The sequence below is a fragment of the Saccostrea cucullata genome, unplaced genomic scaffold, assembly GCF_032062105.1.
Source record: "Saccostrea cucullata isolate Sc308-1 unplaced genomic scaffold, CSIRO_AGI_Scuc_v1 ctg914, whole genome shotgun sequence".
Lineage (NCBI taxonomy): Eukaryota > Metazoa > Mollusca > Bivalvia > Ostreida > Ostreidae > Saccostrea > Saccostrea cuccullata.
In genome coordinates this window covers 39,529-62,458 of record NW_026924391.1, presented here as the reverse complement: position 1 = coordinate 62,458, position 22,930 = coordinate 39,529, and the positions used below count along the sequence as shown (strand labels likewise).

The 22,930-nt window shown below is 33.6% G+C and overlaps 2 protein-coding genes across 2 annotated transcripts; both read right to left on the bottom strand.

The window, feature by feature from the left end:
• Positions 1-1,724: 1,724 nt before the first annotated feature.
• On the bottom strand, positions 1,725-2,790 carry LOC134266343 (uncharacterized). Its single transcript, XM_062748591.1, has 4 exons — positions 2,763-2,790; positions 2,384-2,479; positions 2,078-2,181; positions 1,725-1,951 (listed from the first exon to the last, which is right to left on the bottom strand). The coding sequence occupies exons 1-4, from the start codon at positions 2,788-2,790 to the stop codon at positions 1,760-1,762; spliced, it is 420 nt and encodes a 139-aa protein (XP_062604575.1). The 3' UTR covers positions 1,725-1,759.
• Positions 2,791-12,200: 9,410 nt separating this feature from the next.
• Positions 12,201-15,325, bottom strand: LOC134266342 (uncharacterized). The gene is made up of 7 exons (XM_062748590.1): positions 15,227-15,325; positions 14,989-15,130; positions 14,652-14,839; positions 14,152-14,280; positions 13,857-13,952; positions 12,597-12,700; positions 12,201-12,425 (listed from the first exon to the last, which is right to left on the bottom strand). Exons 1-7 carry the CDS (start codon positions 15,306-15,308, stop codon positions 12,234-12,236), a joined length of 933 nt encoding a protein of 310 aa, XP_062604574.1. The 5' UTR covers positions 15,309-15,325; the 3' UTR covers positions 12,201-12,233.
• Between the last annotated feature and the right edge of the window lie 7,605 nt (positions 15,326-22,930).

Below are 22,930 nucleotides of genomic sequence, written 5' to 3'. Positions count from 1 at the left end.
TGGAGATTCCTTATCAGCTTCAACCTTCTCACCGCGTCCTTTGCTGCCAATTCGGGATGTCAACCAAACTCTTCTTGGTGTAAATTTTCTCCGAGTATTGCTCGGCTTTTTAACAGTTTCATGACTGGCAGGACCATTTTAAATGTTGCTCTGTGACAATTACGATGTTTCTAGAATATGGTGATGCAATTCATTTGACTTTTCATAATAGCACTGTAAATATAGCGGTACATGTACATAATTTATGTATTTTAGATGCATATTTGTAGTCGCTTGTCTGAAAAAAAAATGAATGGACGACCAGAGAGCTACAATGCCGCTCATTGAATAAGTGTTTACTTATTCTGCTCAAGGTCACAGCTGAAAAGCTCAAGTGAGCTTTTCTGATCACCAATTGTCCGTCGTCCGTCTGTCTGTCCGTCTGTAAACTTTCGCATAAACATCGCGTTACAGTGTATTTAATTATTAAAAGTAGAATAAATTTGTTACACACAGATTTTTCCCTCTCGCAACTATGTTCCGAACAACGTATTTACATAGCTGTAGAACTCTAGCTCTCTGCTTGAGAAAATTCTGACAGATAAGGCAGCAGAGAGCTACAGATCCAAGTTGTAAAAAATCTTCTATTTACGCCGCCGATTTTTTGTCGCTCACTTCAGGCATTATTTCTTGTATTTTGTGCTGTTTGCGCTCTAAGAGTGGTATAAGATTAATTAATCATATATTTTGCTCCAATGATATTGATACTTTCTTTACCTTTCAATGGTCCGAAACAGTCCTTTTTGGATTTGAAATATCAGTTTAAAAGATTCCCATTTTTACGTCATACACTTCCACAAACAGTCCTTCTTGAACCGTTGAAAGGTAAACATTTAGGAATAGGAGTTAAATTTTTAAAGCTGGGAAAAATAGAAAAAGCAGCTTGTTCACTAGACAGAATATATTGGAAAAGACGGTAGTGCTTTGCTCTCTGTATTAAGAGAGTGAATTTTTACTATAATAAGATGATATAAGAATTTGATATCGATGTTTCTAGAAATTGGTGATTCAATTCATTCGCATTTTCATGATAGCACGTACTGTAAATATAGCGGAACATGTACATATATGTATTTTAGAGGCATATCTGTAGTCGCTTGTCTGAAAAAAATTGAATGGACGACCAGAGAGCGACAAAGCCGCCCATTGAATAAGTGTCTAAGTCTGTCTGTCCGTCTGTAAACTTTTCACATTTTCGACTTCTTGTCAAGAACCACGAGGCTAATTTTGACCCAACTTGGTACAAAATATCCTTGGCCAAAGGGGAGTTTGAATTGTTAAAATAAAGGGCCAATGCTCCTTACAAGGTTAGATAAATCAAGAAAAAACAAAAATAGGGTGGGGTCATTAAATAATCTTCTGAAGAAGAACCACTGCGCCAGAAAAAGTGAAACTTATGTGAAATCATGTATTTTAGGGTTCAAATCATGACCCCCAGGGGTAGGGCGGGCCACAATAGGTAATCTAAGTTTTCACATTGAAATATAAAGGAAAATCTGGGTGACATCGTTGCTCTCCAGTCTTTTTTTTCAAAGAGCTACAAATCTGCATCTACATGTTCATGTATTGTAAATCATCTATATTACCCAAGATAAACAATAAAACTTTAAAAATGCTGATTTCAAGTTTTATTTAAAAACGTATATATACTTAAAAAAGAACAAATAAAAATAGACAGGGACTTGTACATGTAAAGATTTTTTTTCACATTTAGGTCTTTTCACACAAAATCATTGTAAATTTTATCTGCCAGCATAGCATACGATGCTGGTTTATCACTGAAGATTATTTTCTCCCCGGGCACCCCGCCCAATGTTTTTGTCCTTGGTCCAATGCTGTATATGATGTGGTCAAGATCAGCTGAGATAGACAAGGACGGAGTGGTCGTCATTTGAGGCGCTCCAATTAGTATCTATAACAACAGGAAAATGATTATTTATGATATTATGTTCATCTAAGGGACAATTAAGAAAGATTTTTTTAAAAATATACAAGCTAAAGGTTTTATTAGAATTAGAAGAACAAATCGAACACACACCTCTGTGAGTACAGTTCCATTCATGACGTCTTCATACAAAAGTTGTAGATTTTGTATACTCTTTGTAATATCCTCCAAACCACTAGCTGCATCAGCACCACATACTGTAAAATAGTAAATATGCACTAATATTTTTATGGAATATCCCTAGAAACTGAATTAAAACAATGTTTATAGAGTAACAACTAATAAATTTTACCTGTTTTAAAGCAATGTAAATGCATCTTATATTCAGTCTCATGTGTGTAACAATAAAACAGTATTTAAATATCAACATTAGAAGGATAACAATTAAAAATTTCATACCATTAGCTATAACAACATTGGCATCATCTGAGTCTAACAGGTCGCAAGCAGAACAGGCAGCTACTGATCGTTTTTTTCTCCAGAACCTTAACTGCCCTAAGGGAGGAAACAAAGAATTAAAGCTACATGTAATTCATTATTTATATATATATATATATATATATATATATATATATATATATATATATATATATATATATATATATATATATATATATATATATATATCTTAAAAGTTCCTGGTTGCTTTATTGCCCTGCTTGAATAAAGAATACAGTACGAACATATACGATTTAAAGCATTAAGCATTTTTTGTGAATTATATGTGATAATTTATATTTGTGTAAAATTAATACATGCCAAAGTTCATTTTACTTACTAAGTCTACTGCCGATCTTTCCGATCATATTACTAAAGGCTGATGAAGGGTTTGAAATGAAATTCCTTAGACTTGCAAATTTGGCTGAAAGTTATTTAAAAACATCGGGATTTCGCTTATATCCTTATCTGTAAATTTAAAAAGAAATGTAACTCATTATTTTTTTTCCCTAGTTTTTACAGAACTGTCCGATAGTAGCAATTGTAATTGTTGGTAAAATTGTGTTAAGAGCAACCATCGTTGATTAATTTCACAATTTTCCCATGTTGATTCGAACATCCTAAAACGTCTATTTACCTTCTTAATTTCGTTTTCTGGTAATTTTTCTGCTTTGTTAACTGCATTTAATATATCTTGATCAAACATATCAACCACAAAGAAATAATTCGTCCCCTTGTTTACATTTATTACTGCTATTTTTAAAATGATAATAAAAATCTAGTCTTACTCTTCTACATGTGTGTGCTTCAAACTCAAATCTCTTTTTTGATTTACTTTGAGACGTATTAAAAGAACCACCATATTTAAACAAGTCAGAAGTTACAACATACTTTTCATAATGGAAGTAAACGTGTTCTTTAGTGTTTTCAGCACAGTTCTTAAGTTGCTTCCCAGGAATTGTCGCACGCTATCTTTTGAGAGCGACTTCACTATCGTCTTTGCCAGGTTTTTGCCCTCAGAAACCGGAACATTAAAAGCTGATTCGATATTGAGGATTCCAATATACTGCTTCCCTTTTCTATTAAAATATATTTATGTAAAAATTTACACATATTTCACTATAATATTTTGCTTATTTTAAGCGACGGGCAAAATAAAGTTATCTCTCTCCCTTCTCTCCCTTTTTGACTTTCTTGTTACTAGGTTAAAGTTAATGAAAACTTACCTAGGACAAGAATTGCACTGGTCAACGGTGTTGTTGATTTTCGACATGCAGTCACCTTTCAGTTTTGACATTTGCTGAGCTAGGGTTTTAAAACTTTCCGCAACTTTAACTGCTAAATTTACCCGTACATTTTTATCAAATTCTGAAATGAAATAAAAATCATTTTCAAAATATCTACTTTTTCGAAATGAATATAACATTGGATGGTAAAAAAAAATTGAAATAAATCGATTTTTACCTTCTAGATCTCCTTGGGACATTGGCTCGCCAAAACATTTGGCGGCAAAAATAACCAAAAGACAACTTCTTAGGAGCATCATAGTTTGTTTCGGGGAAAAAATCGTTCTTCTGGAAAAAAAAACAGAAAAAAACTATTACAGCATACGTACTTGCAAAAATGCAAAAACTTTCCAGCTTATCTCTTAAATGAAACATTACCTTGGTTTCCGTTACAGTCTGAATTCTGAAACTCGCCGGCCTCTATATATATATATATATCGTTCTGTTTACAAATAAAATTGACCAGAGTAGGGACGTCCAATGACGTTTTAAGCTGACCACAATTTTATGATTAATTGAAAAAAAGGAATACATTTGGCTATAATTAGTGCATAAGTATATACTTGAATGAACCGTTATTTTGCCTCGTAAACAGAAAAAAGACTCGCAGGGCAAAAACGAGGTCGCCTATAAATTAAGTTTCCTGGCCCAGTTATTTTGGAGAAGAAGATTTTTTAAAAATGCAGAACTTGCTTAAGATATATGTAAAACACATAGCTTAAATTTTGGATTTTACATTTGTAAAAAAGCTTGAATATACACTGTAGGTGGGAGGAGAAGGTCTCGTCCCCTAGCACCTGTGGCTTAAAATTGTAAATACTTCACAAATATAGTGCCTGCTTTTATGTCTTACTAAATAATTTTAAGCAATTGTTCATATTGTCATGTTCTAGATTTTAAATTTACCGGTGGGAGTCAATACAAAAATTAGAACATAAAAATCTGTTTACTCTTTTAAATGTGTGTGCTTTAAACTCCCATCTCTTTAAATTCAAAATTTAAAGAACCACATATATAAACAAGTCGAACGTTTTAAATCTACATGAATATGGCCATAATGCTGAATTTTCCGTGTTCTTTAATGTTTTCAGCCCAAGGCTCAAGTGAGCTTTTCTGATCAAAATTTGTCCGTTGTCTGTCGTCAATGTCGTTGTAAACTTTTCACATTTTCTTCTTCATCTAAAGAACCGCTGGACCAAATTCAACAAAACTTGCTACAAAGTATCCTTGGGTTAAGGGAATTTAAGTTTGTTCAAATGAAGGTCCACGCCCTTTTCCAAGGGGAGATAATCATGAATTAGTGAAAAATTAATGGCATTTTTAAAAATCTTCATTTTTAAAAAAATCTTCTTCAAGAATCACTGGTCAAGGAAAAATTGATTTTCGGAATACAGTCACCTTTCAGTTTTGACATTTGCTGAGCTTGGGTTTTAAAACTTTCCTAACTTTAACCGCTAGGGTGTGGTACATTTTTATCAAATTTTACATAAAATAAAAATCTTTTCAAATCTTCTTTTTCAAATGAATATTACATTGGATGACAGGAAAATTGAAATAAATCATTTTTAATCATTCTCAGGTAGTGTACATTCAAAACATTTGGCGGCAAAAATAACAAAAGACAACTTCTGGGGGCATCATAGCTTATTGCACAAAAAATCGTTCTAAATTTTTACATAGGAATATATTGGAAAAACTTTAAAAATCTTCTTGCACAAATGCAAAACTTTCAAGCTCATCTCTTCATGAAACATTTACCTTGGTTTTCGTTATAGTCTGAATTTTGAAACCCATCGGCCTCTATATATACACATCGTTGTCCTGTTTACAAATTTTACATAGAATATATAGGAGAAATTTTTTAAAATCTTCTAAGACCACAATTTTATGATTAATTGAAAAAAGGAACACATTTAGCTGTAATTATCCATAAGTTTTACATTCAGGTTGTTTTTGCAAAGCATTACCCTTGGGGGTAAAAACGGGTGGGGCCACAATTATCAAATTCTTAATTTATTAATATATAGGGAAATCTTTAAAAAAAATTCTTCTCAAGACTGCAAAGCTTTTTTAGTGATCTTTATATGTAAAATCAACTTTGAACTTCTCATAGAAAAATATAGAGGTTTTTTTTATATAGGTGATATGGAGGCATTCTCAAGTAGTATAAGAATTGTAACCCCTACCTCCACCCCCTAAAACAAAATCTGATTTTATGTCCTATTAAATAGTTCGTATCTGCTCAGGTTTTACATGAATATGACCCCTACTGCTCTTTTTTAATTTTCTCATCTTTGTTAATGCATTGTACACTGGTAACTCTAAAACAAAAAATGGCATATTCTTATGAATACAAATATACACTGTTTGTACACAGTGACTTGCATATAGATTTTTAGATTTTTTTTATTCAACGTTTTTTTTTGGGGGGGGGGGGGGTAAAGAAAACAAGCATGACGTCTTTGTTAGAAAAAACACAATGATCAAAATGACGAACTCTACTGTCGTGAAAAGGGCAAAAACAAGGACTCCCAGAAACAATACCTAGGTCGATTATTAATCGGACCATCAAATTAACATTATAAATACATAATTTGTATACATAAACAAGGTTGAAGAGTTCATGACCACAAAACATGTCATAATTATATATTCTGAAGGTCACTCATGAATATCAACGTTTGCTCATGGAAAAATAAATGAACATTTCTCGAGCAAAAGGTGGCACTTATATATGTAAATGTATAAGGTATAAAATTAAAGTTTATTATTGTTTAAAGTTATAAAATTAATTTTCAATATATTTCATTCTTTTATTTTGATATAAAGAGACCAAACATATATGAAAACAAGGGGCCCATAGGCCACATCGCTCACCTGAGCACTGTGGCTAGGAAAAAGTAGAAATTGAATTATTATTGAAAAGTTTAAATCCAAAAGTAGTCTCGGCCATGACCAATCATGGCTTTGCTATTCATGAGAAGATGATATTTAAAGAATGTTCATATATATGTCTAAGTGAAAACTTTGACCGCCCTACATACAGGGGTCATGATTTGAACAAGCTTGAATCTACACTACCTGAGGATGCTTCCATATAAATATGATCAACTTTGGCTTTGTTGATTTTTAAAGAATTTTCCAATACATTTCTATGTAAAACTGTGGTTGGCCATTTTAGCCCCCCTCCTACCCCCGGGGTTCATAATTTCAACAAACTTGAATCTTAACTATCAGAGAATACTTCCATATAAATATGAATAATCATAGCTTTTCTATTCTTGAGAAGAAGATTTTTACCTATATATGTCTAAGTAAAACTTTGGTCGGCCCTTGTGGCCCCGCCCTACCCCTGTGGGTCATGATTTGAATAAACCTGCTACACTACCTGAGGATGTTTCCCCATAAGTTTCATCTTTCCTGGCACAGTGGTTCTCGAGAAGAAGATTTTTAAAACATGCCAATTCCCAATTATCTCCCGTTGAATGAAGGCGTGGCCCGGTCCTTTATTTGAACAAACTTGAATTCCCTTCACCCAAGGATGCTTTGTGGCAAGTTTGGTTGAAATTGGCCCAGCGGTTCTTGAGAAGAAGCCTTCGGCTCAGATGAGCGAACAGATGTGTTTGTGAAACACTGATGCCCCCGTATGGCAGCTTATGGCAAGGGTTGAATTCTCTCAAATGTATGTCAAACTCCAAAAGTAAAAAGTGTTGGTACCCAAAGGAAGGTCTTGTTACAAAGAATACATCCGTGAAATATGAAAACCGTAGTTCTAACTGTTCAAATGTTATGACCAAGGTTACAGGTTTTTAAAAAGTGGTTCAAACTCTTAGGTCTAGATCAAAATTATTTATAGCAGCTGAAAAGTCTTGTCACATTGAATACACATGTGAAGAAAGAAAGCCTTAGCTCCAAATGTTCAGAAGTTATTTCCAAGGCTCAAGTGTGTGTTTTTTGTTTTTTGTTTTGGTTCAAGTAGGCCAAGATCAAGAGGTCAAATTTGGTGGCGCCTCAAAAAGGTCTTGTTACAAGGAATACTGTACACCTGTGAAATATGAAAACCATAGCTCGAACAACTCAACAGTTATGGGCTAGGTTTAAGTTGCCAACAGACAGACAGAGAGACAAACAGCTAAACAGTCAAAATATTTATCTGTTGAATGATCCCCTTTTTGAAGGTATACGCAGTATATGCTATCCTTAACCTGAAATCTCTTTTTATGCGCCCGTATCGAAAGATTCGAGGCGTATATTGTTTTTGTCCTGTCTGTCTGTTTGTCTGCAAACTTTAACCTTCGCCATAACTTTTGAACCATGAATGATAGAGACTTCATATTTGGTATGCCTGCTCCACTAATAAAGCAAGCCCTTTCAAATGACACCAAGGTCAATGACCTTGTGACCTTGTCTGTGACCTATATGCTAAAAATAGAGGGGTTTTTTGCAAACTTTTACCTTTGCCATAACTTTTGAACCATAAAAGATAGAGACTTCACATTTGGTATACATACAACGCTTATTAAGTTTTTCTTTAAAAGACACCATGGTCAATGACCTTGTGACCTTGACTGTGGCCTATACGCTATATATAGCTTTTTTGATGGTAAACTTTAACCTTCGCCATAACTTTTGAACGAAGAAAGGTAGAAACTTAATATTTGGCATGCATACTCCACTAATGAAGCCCTTTCACATGACACCAAGGTCAATGACCTTGTGACCTGGACTGTGTTTTATATGCCAAAAATAGCTTTTTGAATTTTCAACATAACTTTTGAACCATGAAAGATAGAGACTTGATATTTGGTATGCATACTTCACTAATCAAGATCTTTCAAACGACAACAAGATCAATGACCTTATGACCTTCACTGTGACCTTTATGCTAAAATATGTTGTTTTTTTTCTAAATTTGTTGCCGCCGGGCGCATAGTGTTTCACAAACACATCTTGTTCCTCACTGTTCTATAGGCAGTCGAAATATAAACATGCTGAAACATGCTCTCTCTCTCCTCCCCACTCTCTCCCTCCACTCTCTCTTCCTCCCTCTCCCCCAACTCTTTCTCTCTCTCTCCCCTCTATATCTCTTCCCCTTCTCACTCCCCCTCTCTCTCCCCCTTCTCTCTCTCTCTCTCTCCCACCACTCTCTCTCCCTCTCTCCCATCCCTCCACCCACATTTGAGAGCGGAAGATAAGACAGTTATCTTCTTCTCACTCGAACCAGGAGTAGGGAGTCGAAGAAGCATAGGAATAGGGCAGGTAAAAAGAATGGGAAAATTTCCCTTTCTTTTTTTCCCTTTCTTATGTCTCCCTCTCATAGCATATTATCTCTCACACCACTCTCTCCCTTCTTTTTTACCCTCTTTTTCTTTTTTCTTCTTTTTTTTTTTTTGTATTTTTCTGCTTTACAACACTTCCCCACATATTCGTCGTAGAAGACTTTATATACGAAACCATCATTAAAATTTAAAAGTGTTTTAAGCCTGGCAATACTATTATCGCCAAAATTTACGGTACTGGTTAGTTAGATACACACTAAATCAAGATTAATAATTCCTCATTATGTTTTGAACATTCTTGAAAAATCAATTTTCAAAAAAAAACCATATCTGTTCATTTATAATCACGAAATAAACCATAAAATTTGCAACGAATACAAAACGTTTACGCTAAAAATAGTGCTATTTAACCACTAAACAGTGCTATGTTATTCCTAATCCTACTTAGATATTGCATGTGTATGTCAGATTTTCATTTTAAAATTGTTTTGCAACTTTTATTGATAATTAAAAAGACTTTGAATAATTATAATACAAACCAACATACTTATTCACGTATAGGTTGCAAATTTATGTTACTGTAATTTATCGATATGATATGAAAATGTATTATATACATAAAATGAAAGACTAATATCGATATTAAATATGTCACTAAATGATTCTAATTATTTTCATCGTTGGCGTGCATATTTCTGGTCACTAAGGATTTAATATATGTATTACTAGTATATGGTTTACTCTAGCTACTGACGATTTGGTGTTCACTAAATCGCCTCTGGCGTAACACTGCCGCCTTTGCGGGTTTTTCTGAATGGGGTATCAATTGGTTGGTAGTTGCTCCAATCAATTATAGAGGTATTTTTAAATTCCAAGTCATTCTGTTTAGTACTGAAGTTATGGAGAAGGCGGAGGTCAACATATTTTAAATTAACGGTAGATTAAATTATAAAGTCGGTGTGGATGTGATGTTGTTGCGGGGGAGAGGGGGTGGAGGGGGAAGTTTCATTCGTTCGACATAAAAATTTCATGAAACTAAGACTACATTGTATTATATTCTAAAAACATGAATTATCTATAAAGATAGTAGGACAGATGATACAATTATAAATCACATTGAAATCCGAGGCAGATTCAAATTCTATTAACATTTATCACCCCTATAAATATCATAAAGGTAATGTGTCGGATTTCAAGGTGATTTTTAATTAGGAACGTGTATATGAAGGAAAGAAAGATAAAAAGGGGAAACAATCATGATTAAACTATAATACTGCAGTATTTAAAAACAATCATAGAAGTAGGGTGCATCGTAAAAGGAGGGTCCTGTCTACAAACACCTGTTGTATACAGGCCCAGAGATGCCAATTACGACAACTTCGCTTCTGTTTTCTCTTTTTTGCAATGAAATTTTGCATAGCAAATCCATATGACCCAAAGAAGAACCCTGTTGATTCTGAGGTTAAAGGTCAAGGTCATAAATTCTGTCTGTTTTAACACTTTCGTTTCCGGGCGATATCTCAAGAAGCTTTTGAGCTCATGAAATAAAATGTTATACCAAAACTCCCTAGGGCCTCTCTCACCCCTCTCAAAGTATCCCGTCCCGTTTTTTATTAGTATTTATTAATGTCGCATGGCACTATTTTTAGCACAGGGGCATGTGTAGAGTTATGACGTATAATACATGCTGTCGGCGGACTTTTTATTCTTATTACATCTATTAGAATTTTTTTTTAGTAAAGACTAAAATAGACACCATGTATTGTGTAAAATTTTGACAATATCGAACCTGAATATATGCATGTAATACATGTGACCTAATGTTTGCATATAATTTACGAAACAATCAAGTGACTCTATGGAGTAGGGGCATGAAACCGTCATAGCAGGTGAGAGGTTCCGGGTTCGAAATCCGGACGATCAAGGTTTTTATTATGCCCCCTTTTTTAACATGTGAAATAAAAAAAGTTATGACGTCTGGCTTGTACAATTCATAAAATCATCATAACAACGTGATAAATATTCTTTATTAAAAGAATCTTTTAAAAACATGATAAAGAATAATTTTGCAAATAAATATTTAAATCCATTTGACATTTGCTTCAATAAAATTTAAATATTTAATAAGTCTACAAATTCACGGAGCATCCGAATCCCTCCCCCTGAACTGCGCATGCTCTTCTTATTTCCCTAGGCGGGGAACACAAATTCTCTGAATTAGATTGCTCAGTTAGCATCGAATCAAGCGCTCTCTTCTGTTGCTGACTAAACAAGCTAATTCAGAGAATCCGTGTCCCCGCTGAAGGAAAAAAAGAGTACGTTCAGATTGGAGGGGGGGGGGGCTCCCCAGATTTGCAGAATTATCAAATTATGTACTGAAGCAAATAAAAAAAATTAAAAACTGCCATTATGCAGTAAAGATTAGGCTTCTTATACTTTAAATGTGTACACATATTTGAAGATTTTTTTAATATAAAATATCTATCACACAATAATATTTTGTGATTAAAATAATTCCAAAGAAAAATGGATGAATTGGGATTTAAAATGTATTTTCTTTTTTAACGGAAAAAAATGTTATTGATAAAATCTTTTATTATTAATGTGCAAATAATTAAAAATTTGTATGAAAAGAAACGGTAAAAAGTTAACATTTTTAAGAAAACAACAACAAAAATGTAATGTCTATTATAATTTGCTACGCCTTCAATTTCTAAAGTTTTTACGCTTAGACGACGTACGACAACAGCGTCAGAAATGAATATTTTGATGTTACAAAATCATCTCCAATTCTGTAGGCATCTGGAAAAAAATATGACGGGATACGGCTATTTTTGGAATGAAACAAGTCGTACAGAGATGAACATGTTGCATTTTTAAGAATTCGTGTCAGCTTTAAGGTATTTTCAAAAAACCATATGGGCCTGAAATTGAATACAACGAAAATGGTGAATAAATATCTGTAATCACTTGTCTGAAAAAAAGGATAGACGACCAGAGAGCTGCAGTGCCATCAATTGAAAAAAGTGTTAACTTAATCTCAATAATTTTGTTTTTACGAGAGCAATACTCTAGTTCTGCAGCAACATGTGCATGTACTATGAACTGTAAAAGATCTATATCACACAATAAAAAATGAAACATTCAAAATTCTGAATTCAAGATTTATTTAAAAACGTATATGCTAAAAAAAAGAACAAAAAATAGGCAGGGACTCGTATATAGATTTCTTCATATTATGTCTTTTCACACAAAATCATTGTAAATTTTATCTGCCAGCATAGCGTACGATGCTGGTTTATCAGTGAAGATTATTTTCTCTCCGGGCTCCCCGGCCAGTGTTTTTGTCGTTGTTCCAATGCTGTATATGATGTGGTCAAGTTCAGCCGAGACCGATAAGGACGGTGACATCGTCATCTGAGGCGCGCCGGTAAGTACCTATAATAAATAAAACATCATATTCAGATCGGGATCGGAATTGCAGAATGAAAACGTGATTTCCCGGTAAAGTCAAATGATTGTATAATATATATTCCTGCAAAGGACATAAAGTATTTTTTTGCAGGTATACAGGGAGATTTTAATCAGAAGAATGAATCGAACACACACCTCTGTGAGTATAGTGCCATTAATGGCGTCTTCATACAACAGTTCTAGATTTTGTATACTCGTTGTAAGATTCTTCAAACCACTAGCTGCATCAGCACCACATACTGTAAATTAGCAAATATACAAATGTCCCCAGGGATTTTACCTTGAAACTGAATGAAAAACAAAGTTCAGAGAGAGAAAGTTTTCGCAGTTTTCTTAAGTAAAAGCACTATTATATTAAATACGAGGGGTGATCAAAAAGTTCGCAAACTATCTCTATATCTACAAAACCACAATTCAGATTAGAATGAAATTCGGTACACACATAGCCTACACAAGGTCTATAAATAGCATATGCTGAATAAAGTTTCTCTCCTTGTTTGTGACGTCACAATGTGAAAATGACGTCACTATTTAGGTCACTTGTGACTAAAAATGGTTGTCTCAGTCGAACTCGTTCAACAAACGACTGTACAATTTATTGTAATATCTTAGAAATCCCTCTACAGTATCATATAATAATTTGTACACAGTTTATTGAGATAAATGAGTTCCTATAAATTCAATTAATGATTGGATTAATCGTTTTAGTGAAGGAAGGCTGATGGTTAAAAATGATACCTGTCATCTTGCCCAGTGAAAGCAAGTTTGAAAAGATATGTATTTTTAATTAAGCAATTTGCTATCAAAGACCTCCAATTAGCACTTTGAAAAATAGTTGAATATTTGAACAATGATATAAGTATTAAATACCTAAGATATCGTTTACTTTAGATTTTAAACATATTAGATATGATAAAAAGGATGAACCCATTCTCTATCCACCTTGAATAAAGGTCTCTCCTGAGACAGAAGATTTGTGTTTTAATGGTCGCCATGCTTATTTTTGGAAAGGATGTTATTATCCACCCATTCTGTTGCCGAGATATGACCATTTCTGACAAATTAACTGTTCTTGTCATAAAAATTAACTCACATGGGAAGAAATATAAAACTCGGAAAAATCTTTTAACTTTGTGACAGAACGCTACGGAGGGGGTCACGTGACCGCCATTATCACGTGATTCGCGCATGCGCAGAACGGTGGTTGATGTGCATTAAAATCGGGGAGGATTAATTTAAAATATAATCAACATTAAAACCAAATATTGTTTCTTGTATGGAAGTTATTCAACTAGTTTGCGAACTTTTTGATCACCCCTCGTACAGATGTAACGATTCAATTAACCTTTAGCTATATATCAACATTAAAAGAGAAAGATTTAAAAATTTTCATACCATTAGCTATAACAACATTGGCATCATCTGAGTCCAACAGGTCGCAGGCGGAGCAGGCTGCCACTGATCGCTTTTTCCTCCAAAATTTTAGCTTCCCTGAGGATGGAAACGAAGAATATATAAAAGTTCATTCATTGGTTAAAATTATCCATATTTCAAAAAGTCTTTTTATTACCCGAATGAAAAACCTTGAATGAAAAATACAGTAGACGCAACGGAAACATATACAATATACAATGTTAATAGGTTTTTACGGATAAAATGTGACAATGTGTATTCATTTAATACTACTTACTAAGTCCACTGCCGATATTTCCGATCAAATCATTAAAGGTTGATGGAAGGTTTAAAACAGAATCCCTTAGACTTGCAAAATTTTGCTGAAAGTTATTTAATAACATTGGGATTTCGCTTATATCCTTATCTGAAAATTTAAAAGAAAAACAGGTAAAGTATGGATTACTTTTTATTTAGTTTTTACGAAATTGCACGGTAGATGAGATATAAATTGCTATTATAATCACAGGTTATATTACGAAAGCAGCCATGATCGCTGATTTAATGACTAATCTCCCACCAACTAAAACACGTCTATTTGTATACTTTTTAACAAAATGTAGCGTATCTAGATCAAAAATACTAATCACAAAATCTACTGATATTTTAATTATGTTAATAAAAATTTAGATTTTCTCTTTTTCATATACTAGTACATGTATGTGTTTCAAACTCTTTATCTCGTTTTGTTTACTTTGAGACTTCTATAAAAAGAACGACTCAGAATTTACTACATACTTTTGATGATGGAAGTAAACGTGTTCTTTAGAGTTTTCAGCACAGTTCTTAAGTTGCTTCCCAGAAATTGTTGCACGCTATCTTTAGAGAGTGACCCTGCTATCGTCTTTGCCAATTTTGTGCCCTCAGAAACCGGAACACTAAAAACTGATTCCAAGTTGAGAATTCCCGTATACTGCTTCCTTTTTCTATTAAATATACGCAATAAGTAAAAATGTACTCATATTAACGTATAATCTTACACTTACAAAGCAACAGACAACACGATGTTTTAACTCTCTCTCTCTCTCTCTCTCTGAATTTCTTGTTACTAGGTTCAAAGTGACTGAAGACTTACCTAGGACAAGAACTGCACTGGTCAATGGTGCTGTTAATTTTAGACATACAGTCGCCATTCAGTTTTGATATTTGTTGAGTTAGAGTTTCAAAACTTTTCGCGACTTTTACCGCTAAATTCACTCGCACATTTTTATCAAATTCTGAAATGAAATAAAAATCATTTTCAAATTATCTATATTTACGAAATGAATGATATTACATTGGATCGTAAGAAAATTGTAATAAACCAGTTTTACCTTCCAGATCTCCTGGAGACATTTGCCCGGCAAAACATTTGGCGGCAAGTACAACCAAAAGGCAACTTTTTAGGAGCATCATAGTTTACTGTAGAAAAATGATTCTTCTAAAGAAAAAAAAAGTTTTAAAAAACATAATAATAGCATACTTCCGTGAACAAATTCAATTTTTGTTTTTGCAAAAATGAAAAAAAAAACCTTATTGGTCGTTTTCTTTAAAAAATAAAACATTACCTTAGTTTCCGTTATAGTCTGAATTTTGAAACTCGCCAGCATGTATATATACACACCGTCGTCCTGTTTACAAATAAATTTGTCCGGAGTAAGGACGTCCATTTGTCTGGCCATGACACGATGATGACGTTTTTATGCTGACCACAATTTTATGATTAATTGAAAAAAGGAACACATTTGTCTAATATTAGCTCATAAATATATACATAAACGTTAAGAATCGTTATTTTGCCTCATAAACAGAAAAAAACAACAATGCAAAAACGAGATCGCAAATAAATTAAAATTCTACGAACTTAGATTTGTACTTAATGCAAATACAAAAACTATTTTCATGTGTAATTAAATAGAAAAAACGATTTCTTCATTTCTGAATCACGAATATTAACATTGTACATGTACATCGTTTATGAACATGCTACCAATTCTTTTTCTTTATTTAATTTTCATAGACAATAATAATTTTTTGAAATCATGGAACAGTGGTAACCCCAAAACAAAATTGTCATTTTTTATGTATGTAAATAAGTACACAACAATATATCAATGTTGTCCACGAACTTTACGGACAGCCTTCGTATATTCACGCGTCTTATGGTTGCACACGAATTTGTTTATTCAGCGTTCTGTCGTTAGAGAAAACAAGCATTACGTCTATGTCGTAAAGGGGACAATAATCATTCTGACAAATCCTATAAAAACTGTCGTAAAAGGGCAGAAACGAGGACTCCAAGAAACAATGCCTAGGTCGATTATTAATCAGTCCGACAAATTTACATTATAAATTAATTTATTTATACATAAACAAGTCTAAAAGTTCATGACCACAAAACATGTCGTAATTACCGGTATTTATTCTGAAGCCATGTATGAATATTAACATTTGCTCATGGAAGCGACCAAATAAAAAAAACTCGAGTAATGGTTTCACCGAATAAAATATATGCAAACGTACGAGCTTCTATATAAACAATAATTTTTTTTATTTAATTTTAGATAATTTTATTTTAATTCAATATCCATTAAAGTATATATAAAAATAAATGTATGATAGAGGTGTCTACGAAAGCCCGTTGATAACTGGGTATATGATCTAAATAAATTATTACACATACTATTATACATATTCAAAGTAGCATCTTCCTAAACAGGGGTTTATACTTTAAAGAATGCCATTTTGCTTAATTTTTACGCATGATTTTTTTTTTAAAGATAAATACTTCTGTTTTTAAATTTAAATGAAGTTTAAAATAGCCTTTTTTTTTTTACAATGTCATCAATGTGATCAAACCATCCTACAATTGAAAAAGCAATATCCCAAAGACGTTTGTATTTTATAACAGGCAATTTTCTAAAGATTAAATAAGGACTAACGGAGAAGAAGCATTTTGAAAGAATTTCACAGAAATTACTACTTTTGTTGAATTCTCTGTGAAAAACGGCATAAAAATTCTATATCTCAGTGCAAAATTTTTATGTTTGAAAGCTTTAAAAAATGGAAAAATTGTAGGATAACCCTTGTAAAAGAATTTCATTTTTGTTTTAAATACGCATCTCAACATTATTCTGTAAAATCAAAATCCAGTAAAGTGAATTATCTATTACAGTATAGTCTTCTTACATTTAAAAAAAAAATTAATCTTTGAGACGAATAGCCTTTATAAAGAAATACTCTTATGATGTGTATCACATTTTTATAATGATTATTGCATAATTGTTTGAGAACATAACGGTGTTAATTAAGTATGTTTTTGTTTGTCTTTTTTCGAGTTTACAAATGTATGTTTTTGACTTGTTTGATTATTCTGTCATTCATTTAACTAACTAAATAAATGACCTTTTCTCCTCTACTGAGTCTAATGTTATTTTCATTAATGAGAAGATTATGTTAACTCGGGTATCGAGAAAGAAGTTTTATGTCACCTGAGCCACTCTGATGATCTATACTGTTACTTTGTCGTGCGTCGATCGCCAACTTTTTTTCACATTTTCGGTTTCTTCATTAAGCAGTCTTCTTCACAATATTGTATTAACTCGGGTGACTGTTACGGGCCTTGTGCCTCTTGTCTATTTTTAGCAACTATGAACACACCCTTTAGAGTTCTTGTATCTTTGTTAGTCTTGTAAACCAAGTTTAATTTAAAGAGAACAAGAAATGTCAGAGGAGAAGTGATTTGAATAAAAATGTAACCTAAAGACAGACGGGTAGCTAACTATAATTACGTAATAGTAGAAAAACATGACATTTCAGTTTCTATACAACATGTACTATTAGTTACACAGTCAGTTAGTGACCTTATACGGAATCATTAGGGTGTGAAATGGAAATCCGTATTGGATTTCCATTTCACACCCTGTATGATTCCGTATTAGGTCACTGACTGTTTAACGAATTTATCCCGCTGAAGACCTAACGTTAATTCTTAAATATTAAAAAAAAAAATATATGTGCATATTATGAAAATATCACGTTTTAATCCAATAACAATCAACATAAAATATCGTAACAAGAAATTTAAGTAATCAAACTACCTACGATAACCGTTTCTTAGCCGCCATTTTTATTTACAATAACAACGCCAATCTCCTATGCAGAGTTGTCGTTCGTTCCTCTCTCAGACACCTCTGCAATGGGCTCACGTCAAGATTTTTGACATAACGTATAAAAAGTAATATTTGCAGGATTGTTTCAAATTAAATCAAACGTTCTGGATTAATTTAGTAAATATCTATCTGAAAAGTCAGAAATAAACATATAAATTGAATTATAATGAATTAAAACAAACGCACTATTTCTCGTGTTTATCACTGTGATATACGCGAGCCAACGACAGAGGTGAAGTATGAGCCGATGGTAGAGAGTGTAACAACGCTTCGAACGGAATCGCGTGCCCGATTTTCATATTACGCCTCGACGGAGACGTAATATGGAAACGGAGACGTAATACGGAAAATTTCAGGGCGTCATGTGATTAGCTTTTATCCAATCAGTAATCGACAAATTTGTCTGAAGCGGGATAAATGTATATACATTAAAAATAGTCGTCCACAAGTTCATATGACTGTGTACGGATATATACCCAAAGATGGAAAACCCGTCCCTCTTTACATAGATACAACTCAGATGAATTTAAGAGAGAAGTAAAACCAATTAAAGATCGAACCGATTAAATGAATTTATGCACCAAGAGATAACTTTTCCTTTTAAGAATCGATACACAAAGCCTTAAATTGACGGGAAAACTAACAAGAGGTCCATGAGCCACACGCTCACATGAGTCAATATGGCCATGTGATAGGTAGTCCGAAACGTCTGACGTTTTCCAAGCTTTTTCACGATTATGATATTTAACGTGCCAGGAAAACGTCAGAACCAGCTACATTATAAAATCTGGGAATTCACCGACTCCACTAAGAGGCGGTTTTCTCGGGTTGATTGTCGATACTTGCGAACCGTATTAAATGCTGAATTCACAACTTAATTACATAAATATTATAGTTATAAAAATAATGAATAAATATGTTTACAAGATTTGGTGTATTTAAATGATCTTCTTAAAATGTTACAGCTAAATTATTTAGATAAAACATGCTTCATAGAACAACTCGCCTATTGTGGTCCTAGCCCTTGTGTCATAATTTTAAACAACATTGAATTTACGCTATTTGAGCTTGATGAGACTTTCATTTCAATATGCTTCAACTTCAATGTGTATACTCGCGAAAATCCATATGGACATTTATCAGCGAGGACTATGTACATGCGTGCAGTGGAATGTCCAAATGTAAAAAAGATTGCTCCTTAACATATATATACACTGTACAGGTCACTGTTGATATCTTAGTGTGCAGGGTAAGTGTTCCAAGGTCGGAGGTTCTGAAAAGAAGTTTTAAACTGCTCCAACGATGGTGAAAGTATGGCTGATTCTGGTAGAGTGTTCCAGTAATAGATTGTTCTTGGAAAGAATGAGTGTTGATAAACGTTGATTCGACAGTGGTATGGTACGAATTTCAGACAGTGACTGTTTCTAGTTCCTCGTACTGTTGCTAGAGGGGGTAGGTATGATAGTGGGACTGCTATGAGTTGATTGGTTATTTTGTACATGAGTATTACATCAGTCCATATACGTCTATGTTCTAGGGTGTTCCATTTCAGTTCCTGCATCATGGATGTTACGCTGTCAGGTTTTTCTGGATTATAAGGCTTGTTGTTAATAAATCTAGCTGCATTGCGTTGTACTTGTTCTATCTGTTTCTGTTGTGTTTTCTGTTGTGGATTCCATATAGGTGTTGCATATTCTAACTTTGGACGAACCAGGCTCTGATAGGCTCTTTCCTTGACCTGTGATGGACAATGTCGAAGGTTGCGCTTCAGAAATCCTAGCACACTAGAAGGTTTCTTGCAGATGTTATCTATATGTAAGTTGAACTTCAAGTTGTCACTGAGTTCGATTCCTAAGTATGGGTGGTGATTTACTATCTGGAGTGGCTCCCCCCTTCATGGTGTAGTTGAAGGTTTTCTTTCTTGTTCATGTTCTAAAGTGCATGATAGCGCACTTCTTGATATTAAATTCCATTTGCCGGGTGTCGCTCCAGTTTACTAATGTATTCAGATCCCTCTGTAGTTGTTCATGATCTTGTTGGCAAAGTATGGGTCTATAGATTACACAGTCATCTGCAAATAATCGAATGGTTGAGGCTGTGTTGTCTGCAATATCATTAATATAGATGAGAAACAATGTCGGCCCAAGCACTGTTCCTTGTGGAACCCCAGATGTTACCAATGTTGTGCTGGATGTTGCATTATCTACTACTACCTGTTGTTGTCGGTCCATCAAAAAGTTATTGATCCATCTCTGTGTTGTCCCCTGGATGCCATAATAGTGTAGTTTCTTCGATAGTCGAGTGTGTGGGACTTTATCAAATGCCTTTGAAAAATCCAGTATCCCCATGTCGACTTGCCTGCCTTGGTCTAAGTGTTTGGCGATGTCATCAGTCGTCATCAGCAGCTGGGATTCACATGATCGTTTAGCTCGGAATCCATGTTGGTTTTCATGTAAAATGTTTTCTCTGTCAAGATGGTCCATGATCTGAGAGAAAATGATGTGTTCTAACATTTTGGATATAACGGCTGTAAGTGATACTGGTCTATAATTTGCAGGTGCTGTTCTATCCCCTTTCTTGTAAATTGGCACGATGTTCGCATTTTTCCAATCTGTTGGTATTTCTCCTTTATCCAATGATTGTTGAAATATATATGATATTACAGGTGTTATGATATCAACTGTTTTCTTTAAGAATGTGATGGGTATCTTATCTGGTCCACTTGCTTTCTTTTCGTTCAGGCGTTGAATGCTCTTTCTTACACCTGACTCTGAGATGGTGATATTTCTCATTGGTGTGAATAGGGAAGGTCCCTTTTCTGGGATGTTGGCTTTGTCCTCCTTGGTAAATACTGATGTAAATTGTTCATTTAGTATATTTGTTCATTTAGTATATTTGCTTTTTCCAGTGGTGTTTCTGCTATCTTCCCTTTAGCTTTCAGTGTTCCAATTCCCATAGTGTCTTGTTTCCGGGCTTTGATGTATTTCCAGAAGTTTTTTGATGTTGTATCCTCTTCTGGGTCTAGTATCGTTTCTCTTTATCTCCCTTGTCATCCACGGTACATCAGCCTTTCTCTTTACTGCCTTTTTAGGAATCCATGTGTCCATGACTCTGAAGACCGCTTCCTTAAAGTAGTTCCAGTTTTCCTCTACCGATTTATTAGCTCTATCTTCTGGATTAAATTCATTGCACAGATCGGACTTGTTACTCTTTACTTTCTCCCAATTAGCTTTCTTATAATTGTAAACTGTTCGATTGATCTTGATAGACTTTGTTGGTTTGAGTGCTGTACGGATGGCTAGGATGTCATGATCACTCAATCCAATTGGTGGGCAGGTATAGACCTTTTCAACAAGGGTTAGATGTGATGTTATAAATAGGTCTAAAGTCCTATCCTGACGCGTTGGTAATGTGTTCACTTGGTCAAGCCCATAACCATGCTTGCTTTGTAATTCTTTTAAAGAACAGGAATTTAATTTATACACATTGTTTTACTATCTAATCCTGTTCGAATTTCATTCAACCATTGTGGCTCAATCTTCCTCCAGGTAATAATTTTATTTATTATCCTTCAGAATTATACAGTCAATCTGATTGGTTTAGAGCAGGTCACGTGCAGGGAGACAACTCGTGATGTCTCCCTCACGCGCAGGGTGACAACTGTTATCTCCCTTCAGATGACAATGAAATAGCGTAAGCGAGCATGCAGGGTTACAACAGTGTTGTCGCCCTTTGAATGAAACTAAAGTGATTTAAGCGAGATAACTCTTATTTATAAGTACAATTAATAGATATGCGGGATCGGTAAACAATAAATTCTAACGATGACGTCAAAGTTGTCTGTTGACATATTTTAAAAGTATGGAATCGGAGCAGAGTAGAAGAAAACAAGAGGTTTGATTACTATTTTCTACTCTACGTAATTGATAATTATTTATTCTTCAGGATAATAAAACTATTATGGACTGTTTAGAAGGGAGACATCACCAATTATCAGGTCTAAGCGCCCTCGGCTGACAACCCTACTCAGACCTGATAATTGGTGATGTCTCCCTTCTAAACAGTCCATAATTGTATAATATAAACTTAAATTTACACATTTGAGAATGCTTGAATACATGTATCAGTTTGTCATTGGATTTACAGATCTTGAGAAGAATTTAAAAAATATTTTCTCCTACACATACCTATGTAAAATACTCGTAATTTTCTTTGTGACCCAATTCTTCCCCCGGGGTCAAGATTTGAAAAAAAAAAATTTAAATTTACACTTTGTAATTCAGGTTTCACATATTTTATTTAAATTTTGCATATAAAGCCTTATCTTTAACTTGAGTAACATATTTATGCAACAAATGCAGCAAACACAATTTTGTTGACAAATTATTTTAATTATGTAGATCTACGCATGTACTCTTTAGCATTGTTTTCCTAGTATATTTGAACTTCTTTATGAAAGCCTTCACTTTCGATTTGAATACCTCAAAAAAAACTTTCCAGATACATTATATTTCTGTATTTGGTATCTTTTTATGTCTCTTGTTAATATCTTTGGTCAGTGTCCGAAATAATCTAGTGGTTAAAGAAACGTTTATTAATCATTATAATCTATGATTAGACAATGATTCTACTTATCACTTTCTCTGAATTGAAACTGAATTGTACATATTTGCAAAATGTTTATTACAAATCATATTACAGATGCTTCACTAAACGTAACTTAAATTAAAAAAAAATAAAAAATAAAATTTTGGCTGTTTCCTAGACACAGAATAATAACAATTTTACTAAAAAAACTAAATTCTGTTTTTAACTTAATTACAATAGCCAACGTGGCAAAATGTATTATTTATACACCATGTTTTA

Coding starts and splice junctions, on each gene's coding strand:
- LOC134266343 (XM_062748591.1), bottom strand. CDS start 2,790: ATGATCGGAAAGATCGGCAGTAGACTTA. Junction 2,480..2,762: donor AAAGATCGGCAGTAGACTTA/GTAAGTAAAATG, acceptor TTCCTCCCTTAG/GGCAGTTAAGGTTCTGGAGA. Junction 1,952..2,077: donor ATGGAACTGTACTCACAGAG/GTGTGTGTTCGA, acceptor CTGTTGTTATAG/ATACTAATTGGAGCGCCTCA.
- LOC134266342 (XM_062748590.1), bottom strand. CDS start 15,308: ATGATGCTCCTAAAAAGTTGCCTTTTGGTTGTACTTGCCGCCAAATGT. Junction 14,840..14,988: donor CAGTGCAGTTCTTGTCCTAG/GTAAGTCTTCAG, acceptor TATATTTAATAG/AAAAAGGAAGCAGTATACGG. Junction 14,281..14,651: donor GTTTACTTCCATCATCAAAA/GTATGTAGTAAA, acceptor TTAAATTTTCAG/ATAAGGATATAAGCGAAATC.